Here is a 12767-nt window from a genome sequence, read left to right as displayed (position 1 = left end):
AAATGCATATCAGATATATATATATATATATATATATTGATTAACCTGGATATCCAATCCGCTATGCGAGCCGACTAATCCTAGGACGACCACCTGCTTTGCAGATAGCCCGGAGTCACCGCATTTGAACCTCCACAGCCACAAAGAGATTTTAATTCCTTCTTGGATTTGAACCTGATACCTCCTGATACTTTTGACCTTTGAAGTCAAGCTCAAATCAATCAGGTATCACCCTTGTGGTTATCAAATATATTTTTGATGTGACGGATTATAAAACTTTGGAAAATGCAATTATTTTTTTATTGCAAGTCAGATCTAAACAGTATCTATAAACTTTAACATCAACAAAGAAAAACCTACCAGATTTAATATTGTAGATCACGAAAATGAGACCAGAAGCCAGACAAAAAATGTAACAAACCAATCAGAAATCGACAGCACATCCCTCCAAAACCACTCTGGTTTTTAGATCATCGAAGCTTTCTTTTACTGAGAGAGTATTCCAACCACACACACATATACCCTCTTTTTCTCTCTCAAATTCTATTCTTCCCCAAACACATATAACAGATTTTCATTCAATGATGGTTTATACACCAAAATAGAAACAAACACATTCGTCTGCTGCTGCTGCTGCTGCTGCTTCTTTGATTCTTCATTTTCTAAGCATATTTAGACATATCAAGAATCTTGTTCTTCTTTTTAGGGTTTTCAGAAGAAACTTCAAAGTTCAGACCAGATCAAGATCAAGACTTCCTTTTGGGGGGTTTCTGAAGCAACCCAAGAAGAAGTTGAAGGTAAAACCGAAGAAATCTTGTTCATCTTTTTAGGGTTTTCTGAAGCTGAAAAGTTCAGATCAAGAATCTTGTTTCTTGTTTCTTTTTAGGGTTTTTGGTGGATACCTAATAAGAAGAAGAAGAAGAAGAAGACGAAGAAGAAGAAGAGAGTTGATTTGGATCAGAATATAATTAAGTGATAAAAGATGGGAAGAGGAAGGGTGCAGTTGAAGAGGATCGAGAACAAGATTAGCAGACAGGTGACATTCTCCAAAAGAAGAACTGGGTTGTTGAAGAAAGCTCATGAGATCTCTGTGTTGTGTGATGCTGATGTTGCTCTCATTGTTTTCTCCACTAAAGGCAAACTCTTTGAGTACGCCACTCACTCCAGGTACATCTTCTCTTTCCATCACACACACACACACACATATATATACATATATATGTATATATATATATAATCTTGTATGAAACAACCACCTCAAACTCACTTGTTAATTAGTTGTTTATAGAGCTTTTCATTTCAGTTTTTGGGGTTTTTTTGGAATAGGCAAAGAAAGATGATTTCAAGGTTTTCAACCCGTGAGTACCAGCTTCAGTTGGTGTTTATGTGTGTGTGTGTATGTTTATCTTTAAGAGTTCCAAGACAAGTTCATAGCTGTTCTTACTCTCTCTCTCTCTCTCTCTCTCTCTTCTGCATGCATCCATTTATGCTTCTAGTTCAAATCTTATGCTCTCTCTCTCCTCTCCAACTTTCTGGTTCCTTAAAATCTTGTTCTTTTTGGGGGTGTTCTCTTTCGTTAGCTGTACTTGTTTTGTTACGAAGGTCCTATCAGTTTTGACATAAAAGCATCTTTATAAGAGATACTATAACTAGGAGTACACATACATATATACATACATATATACATACATACATATATACATACATACATAGATGAGCGATCAAATGAAAACCACTTCAATTTGTAAAAACCGTAAAAACTACTCTCATYMRTCGTTAATCTTATGAAATTTTTTCATGAAATTGTTAATCTTGTGAAATTGTTTCATATAATACTTTTTTTTGATGAAGTTGTTTCATATGTGGTTATGAAATNAATTGTTTCATATACTACTTAATGAAATTTTAATGAAACAGTTTCATGTATTTCTCTAAAATTAAAATAATGAAGATGATAATATCCATGATTAACACCCTCCACAATAAAAATAGTTAATCAACCTCTCATAATTACAAAAAAATGAACAAAATGAAAAATTATGATTGGTTGAATAAGATTTTCACGGTTTTACAAATTGAGTGGTTTTTATTTGAACTCACCCCTATATATATATATATATATATATATAGATAGATAGATAGTACTACCCAAACCTTTATCTTTGGTTGTGTTTTCATGATTTCATCTCTACCACTCGTTTTTTGGAGGGGTGGAAGATTTGAAGGAAAATGTTCAAGACATAAACTTAAAGAACCCACAAGTTTGTACCATTTCAACAAGATTTCATCTTTTTCTTTATATATAAAAGACTCGACGAACGATATCCGAACGAATTCTATTATAATCCAACGATCGAGACACTGACTACCCAATATTTGTTATGATATATATATATATATATATATGTGTTGTATCTATAGTTACATAAATCATGGTTGATTAATTAAGGAATCAAATGATAGATAGGACATAGATCATGATGAACAGGTGAGAGAAAATGAGATTTTCCTAAGAAGACTTTTTGTTCATTAAACGTGTGTTTTTGCGTGTAATATGTTGTGATGTTCGTACACTGCAGCTTTGAATTCGTATATGCATGTATGAAAGAACCTAGTACTCAAAAGCCCCTTGGTTACTGTGGCTGGGTGAACTCCACTTCACTTCCCATAAGAAAAAAGAGAAAAATATGGTAAACATGTTTATTTTCAAGATTATTTTCAAGATTTCTCGCTTTTTGTTAGCGGTATCATGTTTTTTTATCATTTATATTATGTACCAGTTAATTATAATTGATATGCAAACTTTTACATCGTGTCACTGTACCAACTTAACTGGTATCAACTATTTTCAATCGATACATGTTGGTATGTCTTGTACCAACATCGTGAAAGTTTAAGTTACAATCGAACATTCAAATAACATGTTGATATGTATGGTACCATTTTTCCGTACATGTAGTAGGTGAACTCCACTTCACTTCACTTCCCTTCACTTCCCATAAGAAAAAGTATGCTAAACATGTTTATTTCCTAAGATTATCTTCAAGATTTCTCAGTATCTCTTAGGGACGAACATGGTACGGTATCATGTTTTTTTTATTACTTATATCGTGTACTAATCAGTTATAATTGATATGTAAATTTTAACATCGTGTCATGATACCAACTTAACTGGTACCAACTATTTTCAGTCGATACGTGTTGGTATGTCTTGTACCAACATCGCGAAAGTTTAAGTTACCCATTTATTTTTTATATTGATATATTTACCAAGTAGATACACTAAAACAATCGAACATTCAAATAACATGTTGATATGTATAGTACCATTTTTCCATACAGATACAAATATTAATTACCTTCATATAGTTGATAGTAATTTGAAACCTATATTTTCATATTGTTTGTTGTAGTAATTTAAAGTAGATAATACTATGAATTTGAAACCCGTATTTTTATATTGTTTGTGGTAATACAACAAAGTTTGCTTTATAGGACGTCTAGATTATCTAAACGTCTTAATAGAATACTTTATAGAACTTAGGTTTATAGGACCAAACTATAAATGATACTATATATCTAAAGATGTTACAGTAGGTTTATAGGACGTTTTTAGACATTTTAACAAGTCTTTAGAAGCCTTTAAAAGTAAAATGTTCCATTAGTTATTTTACATGACACTTTTGAGAAATGTCCTATGAACCCATCATTTTATAAAACACTTGTCGTTATAAAACATTTTTTCAATTAGTGTCGTATAAAATACTTAATACGACACATTAATTTTAAAGCCCCCTAATATACTTGTTAAAACGTTTAATAACGTCCTATAAACCTATTGTAATGCGTCCAACATTGATTATAATATTAAAAATATTTCATTCATTTATTAAAATATTATTTCTCTCTTTAAATACTTTATTTTCAAAGTATCTCACTTGATAATCATTTTTGGGGTGATTTCCATATTTGAATAAAAAACTTTTCTCTCTCCTTCTTTCTCCATTTTGGAGCAAAATATTGACTCAAAATCCTCATTTTTTCCATTTTAGAGAAGGTGTTGGAGATGCTCTAAATCATTATTTGGTGAAATCAAACGATTAACTGATATTTCCGTTAATTTTTGTTTTGTTGTCGCATTTTGATCTTAAAATATAAATGTTTCGACGTGACAAGTGGTTCGGTTTGTATCAGTATGGAGGCCATTCTTGAAAGGTATGAACGATACTCGTATGCAGAAAAGCTGCTTACTGCACCTGAAACAGAAACACAGGTATGCAATCAAGCTCTTTGAAACCTGTATAATCATCATTTCTTGACCAAAATAAGTGATTTTTTGATGCTATTATGTAAATATAAATGCATAAATAAGAGTTATACGAGATACGTCTTGGTTAAGCTCCCATTTTTACAGAAAAATCCATGTTATGATAGTTTAAAAAATCGGTTATCGTATGTAGTTTCGTGTGTTGTTAGCTCGGTTTTGTAAGAGTAGTTGGATATATAAGAGTGGGATGCGTTATGGAAGGATCGTACGAGTTTATGGTTCACGGGTTTGTCTCAACGGGTCGTAAACTTTGTAAAATGCAAGAGAAATGCTGCATGTAAAATGGTTTTTATGGCTATGATGAAACTGTGAAGACTTGGTGCACCAGAAAGTGTTAATCTTGTTTGTTTCTTGTGTGCAGGGAAGCTGGACTCTTGAGTCATCAAAGCTCAGGGCTAAGATTGAGGTCCTAGAAAAGAACATAAGGTTTGTGTCTACATATACATATACATATACATATACATATACATATACATATACATATACATATACATATACATATACATATACATATACATATACATATANACATATACATATACATATACATATACATATACATATACATATACATATACATATACATATACATATACATATACATATACATATACATATACATATATGCTTTTAAGCCATTTCATTCTGGCTATGGAGAACTGCTGAGTATGTTTTGAGTTCATCCGAAACGTGAAAGCTTTCAAGCCAATGAACCTGTTCGTGATCGAGTTTGGTCTGGTTTCTTAAATGGTGCAATTAGTCTTTTTTCATTGTAAAGTTGAATCACTTTAGTCAAACAAGTGATTATTCCCTGCAACTTGGATTTATAGGACACCCCCAATCTCTAAGTGTCCCAATAGACCGCTTTATAAGACTTAATATATAGGACCAAATAGAACAAGTTTATATGACGCTTTTGGGTATCTTAACAAGTTTTGTAGGACATTTTTAGTACAAAGTATCGGATTAACAACTTTATAGGACACTTTTGAGAAAGTGTCCTATAAAATCGATGTATTATAAGACATTTGTTTGTATAATTTTTTTTTTCAAATAATGTCCTATAAAGTTACTAACGGGACACTTTATATTAAAAGTGTCATAAAAAACTTATTACGACGTCAAAAAATGTCATATAAACTTATTACAACATCTTTAGATAAGATACTTTTTTTTTCTATAAGCTAAGTCATATAAAGAGGTCTATTAGGACACTTAGAAATCGGGAGTGTCCTATAAATCCGATTTTATTGTAAAGAATCATCATGTTTTCTTTTGATTACAGTCTGTAAAGAATCATCATGTTTTCTTTTGATTACAAATAAATTTTACCAAGTCGATTACTATAGAACAAGATTAACAGGCTCGTTTCAATACGAACAATTTGATTCTATTCGGTTCGACCCATGAGTCCATGAACCGTAAGTATTTTTCAACATGATGAAATCTCAAATATCTGAAAGCAAACCCGAAATGTTTGGTTCATATATATACATATACATGTTAGAGTCCACATCTGTTAGATTTGGACCATTTCTCCTAAATATATGTCGGTACCTCCTTTCTCTCCTCAAAAGCTCGTTTGGAAAGTAATCTAACGAGGTTCCACGTATTCTAACAAGGTCTAGGGCTTGTACTGATATTATAATTTGAAAATATCGTTTAGGCACTATGTTGGGGAAGATCTCGAGCCGTTGAACCTTCGAGAGCTTCAAAGTGTAGAACAACAACTTGAGACCGCTCTTAAACGAATTCGAACAAGGAAGGTATGCCCTCCAATCCATATCCAATGTTTATGGTTTTTTGCTTGGTTCCTGCAGTGTTCTACTCAACAAACCCTAAATTTCCATGCAGAATCAAGTCATGCATGAGTCCATCTCAGAACTTCATAAAAAGGTATTTCACAAACCCTTATACATACCTACATACATAATATTACATATACCTATGTGTATATATACATATATAGAGAGAGAGAGAGTTTGTTAAAAATGCAACTCATCACATTTGTACAAACCAATACAACCCAATAAATTGAAATATTTATGAAAATTATGAGAGTTTATTTATTATGATTTAAATATGTATGAATATTTAAATAAGGTTCATTAATTATGATTAATACTTTATATTAGAAAACAATCAAAACTTCTATGAAATTACGTATTTATCAAATGAATGGACGGTTGAGATTGAGTTGTATTGGTTATACAAATGTAAATGATTGTATAATAACTCACCCCCCTCTATATATATATATATATATATATGTATGTATGTATGTGTAGTTTTTTTTTTCAAAGGGATGAGCAGATGAGCAACTGATAGAAGTTACCTTTTTAATCATTAAAAAGGTTATGGATTTTACAGGAACCTATTTTTACAACTCTCTAAATTTTGAGATCTTTAATGAGTGCATTATGTGTTATTTTATATGGTGTTTTTTTTTCTGTGGCTATGATTTAATGTAATGATTTAATATATATTTGTTTCACAACGTGCATTTTTTTGGCGCATTTGTGAAACAAAAAATACATGGAAAGGAATTCCATATTGTGAACCTAATACATATAAAACAAACGCATTATAAAATAAATATATGTTAATCAATAATTAAATATTATACTTATATGGAAAAAATCAAGTGAAACAAAAACCTTAAGGTAATATTCTCAGGGATCTCACAAATTTAAGAGTTCTTAAATTATTGTCCCGGATCTAAGAGTAGAACAAGGTTAAGGAATTTAAAATGAAAGATTTACAAGACGATGGATAGAAATCGACTGCTTTCTTTATTGAATGGAAAATACAATCTCTCAAAACCCTAATCGACTCTCATGTGAAGATGTGTGTTTTCTGTGTATTTTGATATGTTTCAAAAATCACTTCTATTCTATGCCTATATCAACTTTTATATAGGCGATATTTACACGGTAACTGAATTCTATAAATATGGAAATAATCGTTGTCGAAAATAGGATCAGCTCCATCCTTCTAGATTTAGTCTGCATGCACTTGGCTGCTCTGAATGTAGTTGTCTAGAGCATCACTACAACAAAATCGGGTTTATAGGACACTCCCAATTTTTAAACGTCCTAATAGACCTATTTATAGGACTTAATTTATATGACCAAAAAAATAAAGTGTCATATCTAAAGGTGTTGTAATAAGTTTATATGATGTTTTTTTACGTCGTAATAAGTTTTTTAGGACATTTTTAATATAAAACGTCTCATTAGCAACTTTATAGGACACTATTTGAAAAATTGTCCTATAAAAACAAGTATCCTATAAAAAAATGAGTTTATAAGACACTTTTATAAAGTTGCTAATGCGACACTTTGTATTAAAAATGTCATTAAAAACTTGCTAAGACACCAAAAAGCGTCATATAAACTTATTACAACACTTTTAGATATGATGTTTTATATTTTGGTCCATTAAATTAAGTCTTATAAAACGGTCTATTGAGACGCTTAGAGATTGAGGTGTCCTTAATAAACTTATTTTTGTTGTAGTGCATGGACCAACCAGAGGAGTAGCTCATACAGAGGATCTCTGTATATATGGAAGACCCAGAGGCTCTGCATGTACTATGCAGAGCCTTTGTGTCAGTGCTCTGTATCTGGGAACTTCGCGTTTAAGCTTAGGCGCATGTCTTTGGTCTTCTTGTCCTCTGTATTCGAGTACCCGAGCTCTGGTCGTCTGGAGAGTCTCTATGTGCTCTTCCAGACATAGTCATTTTAGCTTGGCAGATCTTTGAATTTTCCATAATTAGCTCAGATTGCTTAACAAAACTTTTAGAGTAATTATGATCAATTTTGGTCCTAACATAAATGATGAGCCCATATATATATATATATATATATATATATAGAGAGAGAGAGAGAGAGAGAGATCATGTGAAATTCTCACGATTCTCACAAATTTTGGAGTTCTCAAAATGATTAACCCTCCCACACACACACATGTATATATATATATATATATATAGAGAGAGAGAGAGAGAGAGATGATCATTTGTTAATCAAACAAATAGTGTTAACTTTACAAACCTCTTTGGACTTATCATAAACCATCCATAGTCCTCGTTAATTCGCATATTGGAATCAATAATTAAAGGTATATATGTAATTTTCAGTTTTTAGTTTTCTTTAATGGATTGTTACATTAAACAGTTGCATGATTTTAGGGATGCTAATAATATTATCACTTTCAAGTTTGTCAACTAATTGTTCCTAAGCTCAATCATGTGTTCATAACGAAACTAATGTGTTCATAAGTAAAACCATGTGTTCATCAATGGACCACAACAGCAAAATCATATGTTCATAGGTGAAACAACGAATATGTTCACAAGTGAAAATGAACAATAATGAAACAGTGAATGCGTTCATAACTGAATGATGTTCATCAATGAACAGTTTTTGAAATCCCAGTATGTTAGCAAATACAATCATTTTGTTCATTATTGAACCAAGATGCGAATTCAACGATGCGCTCAAATCAGTTCACTTCCTCCATGAACAGTTCTTGAAATTCCGGTTGGTTACCAACATGATGTCATCTTTTACATCCCAATTTTATCAACATGTTCATAAGTTACATCACAAATTTCCATGTTTAATGGAGTAACTATCAGTAACAGAAAATTGATGCCTAAACGAGGTCTCTGTGATCTTTTTTAAAATTACCCATGTTTTTATGTTTAACATGCACCAGTTTTTACTTTATTACAAAACTGTCACTGATCAATCTGTAAATTACACAAATTAAAGTCTAAGATTGTTTCACATAGTTAACACCAATTTTTCTTGGTTAACAATATGTAGAAAGAAAAGACTACGGGGCCGTTTACCTAAACACTTACCTGGTAAGCACTTAGCAGTAAAATTCAACGTTATCGCTTACTTACCTGGTAAGATTTTAGTCTACCAAAACGACATCGTATGTAACAACTTATCCAATAAGCGCTAACCGTTGTAAGAATTGTCGCTATCACTTACCGGGTAAGACCCTCGTCTTTGCCTTCGCTCTTGCCGGGTAAGATTCTTGGTCTTTGTCATATTCATCCAGTGAGGTAATGTGACTTGGTAAGTACTTACCCAAGTAAGCATTTGGTAAACGACCCCTATCTCCTAAAGGTTGAAAAATCAAGAAATCTTGATGACACAGGATCCAAGTCTCTGGTTGACCATCTATTTTGGGTTTTTTTTTTTTTTCTTTTTCTATGACAGGAGAGAGCACTGCAAGAGCAAAACAATTCACTCTCTAAGAAGGTACCTCCATTGCAATTGTTCTGTAACTTTGTTGATCAACACTCTATAGTTTAGTAACGTTGGGTTACGGTGAGAAGGAAAGTTACGGTGAGAAAGGTAAAAGAGATCTCCACCCTTGGATCAATCATAATTGAATGTCAACACTAATGAGGTGCACAGCCCTTCTAAAACGTAATTCATGGGTGGGCATGAGATTAAAAGTAATCAAGAGTTCATATCTTTTCTTACACTTCTCACCATAACTTCACTTCTCATACTGTCCTTCGGCTAGTTTAGTAATATGTCTAAAATGTTTTAAGAACAACATTCAGGCAATAGATGACCATGGTTAATTGTATGTGTATCTTAATCTGGACACAGTTGAAGGCGAATGAGAAGAACGGTGACCAACGAAATGCAGGGTTTCAGTTACCTCAGTCTCAGCCACCACCACCACCACCGCCACCGCCACCGCCGCCACCACCACCACCACATCATTTAGCTCCTCTTACATTCGGGAGGTACACTCTCTCTTGTTCACTGCAACAAATTCTAACTTTTATACACGATATAACGAACTGTTTTATAAAACTTAAGTTTATAGTCGTGCGTCCTATATAAAAGTGTTGCTTAGGATTTTAGGACGTATTTGGACATCCTAACAATTTTTATGGCACTTTTTGAAATATTTTTTGTAGTACAATCTTGAGTATATGACATTGTTATAGACAGAGGGGCGGATCTAGCCCATAAGGACCGGGGGAAAGACCCCCAGTCAAAGACTAAAAACGTTTGTTGACTAGCTTAAATTTTCTATTTTTACCCTCGTCTTACATGGTTTCCACCCAGTCCCATATGGCCATATGCTTGCCTCCCTCAAGTCTCATCCAACGTGCCCCCATCGCATTAATTTCTTGGATTCGCCATTGTATAGACACATTTCAAATAATGTTATATAAAAATAATAATATGACATTCTATTCCAAAATTGTTCTAAAAGGTGTCAGGACAACGCTTTTGGGTGTCTTACGTCGGCTAGACTTGGATTCTCCTCATCCACATATGTTGGAACCTCATTTTTGTCCGATGCTCTTTCAGAGAGTAATCTAATGAGATTCCACATATTTTCACATGGTATCAGAGATAGCCTATCACTCTAGCTAGGGACTCGACACTCGGTCACTACTAAGATGGACAACTTTTATCTACAAAATTTTCCCTGGAGAATCCGTCACTAAAAGGGTGATTCATCACAAAAGTTGGTGGGAAACTCAAATCAGTGATAGATTACCCAGGTTTTTTCTTGAAAAACATTGGATTCTACAGGAACTATTAAGACATTTAGACATATTTAACGTTATGTTTTTGTTACAGTGGTTTACGTTTGTTTTAAACCGAAAACATTTGGTTTTGAATTGCAGTGGATCGTTCCAAGGAGCAGCAGTGATGAGGGATGATGAATCAATTCAAGCTCATACGAACATGTCTGCTTCGATGATGCCGCCATGGCTACTTCGTCACATTAACCAATAAATTAATTAATTATCGACATTAATTAATTATTAAATTAATCAAACTATGTTGATATATATATAATTAAACTCTCATAATTAATCATGTCTGGATTCCAACCATAATGTTATGTTCAATCAAGAACTGCTATAAATTATCAATCTCATTGTTTCTACCACTATATACATACATATACACACACACACACACATATATATATATATATATGTATAGATCCGTTCATAAACCCAAGTTTTTTTAAGGGGTGTTTGGGATTGCTTATAAAAACAACGTATTGACTTATTCTGGTGTGACACTGATAATAAACACTTTTGAGTGTTCGGGTAAAGAGTTTATACGTGGTAATAAGAAGTTTTTGAAGAAATTAATTCATTCTAACTTATAATAAGTTGATGAACACTTTTGTAGAAAAGTATAAGTTGTTTCAAATAAGCAATCCTAAACACCCCTTACTGATGGTGAAGTTGAAAGTGATGAACGAGACGCCATCTAATTTTAGGGGGGAGGAAGGGTTTTGCTAAAAAAACGAAAAACAATTGGAAAAAAAGGAGCAAGATGGCATATTTACCCTCGTGTTGAAGGCACATGGAGGCGGTTAACGGTTGATTCTAACGGCGTGACTTACAGGGACGAAAACCGAAATGATCTGGAAACCACTATGACGACTTTCGTAGTTTAAAAACCACAGGGACGAAAATAGTAGTTTACTCATAAAAAATACAACAGATGTGTAATATAAAAATAAAAGAAAAAAATTTAACCACAAGGGTGGTGCATGATTGGTTTGAACTTGACTCTAAAGATCAAAAGTATCAGGAGGTCTCACGTTTAAATCCAAGGAGGAATAAAAATCCTCTTATGGCCACGGAGGTTCAAATGCGGTGACTTCAGGCTATCTGCAAAGCAAGTGGTCGCTTGGAGATTAGTCGGCTCGCATAACGGGTTGGATACCCAGGTTAATAAAAAAAAATGTTGTAACTAAAATTTATTTATCATCCTCAATATTCTTCGAGTTAGTAGTCACGAGTTGTAGCTTTCCAAAGTTTACAGAATGAAAATATAACAAGACATAATGAAACGCAACGGTTTTTTTATGGTTTCCGATGACGGATATTATCCCCTCATCATATACATCATGAAGTTACGGTTTTCGTTATCACAAACTATATTGATTTTGTTAAATACAAGTATAATAGGAGTATGAGTGTTCAAAAATCCGACCAATCCGATCAGTCTAATCCAACCTAATGTGAAATAACTTAACTTGAAACAACTTGATGTGTAGTCGAGTTGTAAAATCTTTAAACCATAGGTATTGAGTTGATATCGAGTTGGTACCTTTATTTGAACACAACTCATCCCAATAAATCCAATATCTTTTTATTTTTTGGATTTAATATGATTGTTGAATTTCTGTTAATATGCACATTAGACAATTACACTATCGCTTACCTTCTTTATATACATATATTTTCAATCTCTATATAACTCCTTTATATACATGTTCAATACTTGCGAACATATATATATATATATATATATATATATATATATATATATATATATAGAGGGTGGTTCAAATACTAACCCAATATTTTGTGCAAACTTTGTTAACCCACATCAACCAATAATGTTGCATCTTTGGGTTT

At 32.7% G+C, this 12767-nt stretch overlaps 1 protein-coding gene across 1 annotated transcript; it reads left to right on the top strand.

The window, feature by feature from the left end:
* The first annotated feature begins 982 nt into the window (after positions 1-982).
* LOC112512087 (truncated transcription factor CAULIFLOWER A-like) lies at positions 983-11118 on the top strand. The gene is made up of 8 exons (XM_025117889.1): positions 983-1167; positions 4195-4273; positions 4689-4753; positions 5994-6093; positions 6182-6223; positions 9565-9606; positions 9967-10106; positions 11007-11118. Exons 1-8 carry the CDS (start codon positions 983-985, stop codon positions 11116-11118), a joined length of 765 nt encoding a protein of 254 aa, XP_024973657.1.
* Positions 11119-12767: the final 1649 nt, after the last annotated feature.

Source organism: Cynara cardunculus (assembly GCF_001531365.2).
Source record: "Cynara cardunculus var. scolymus isolate 2C chromosome LG 5, CcrdV1, whole genome shotgun sequence".
NCBI lineage: Eukaryota > Viridiplantae > Streptophyta > Magnoliopsida > Asterales > Asteraceae > Cynara > Cynara cardunculus.
Note: the sequence above shows the minus strand (reverse complement) of the source record. Positions and strands in the feature narration are given on the sequence as shown.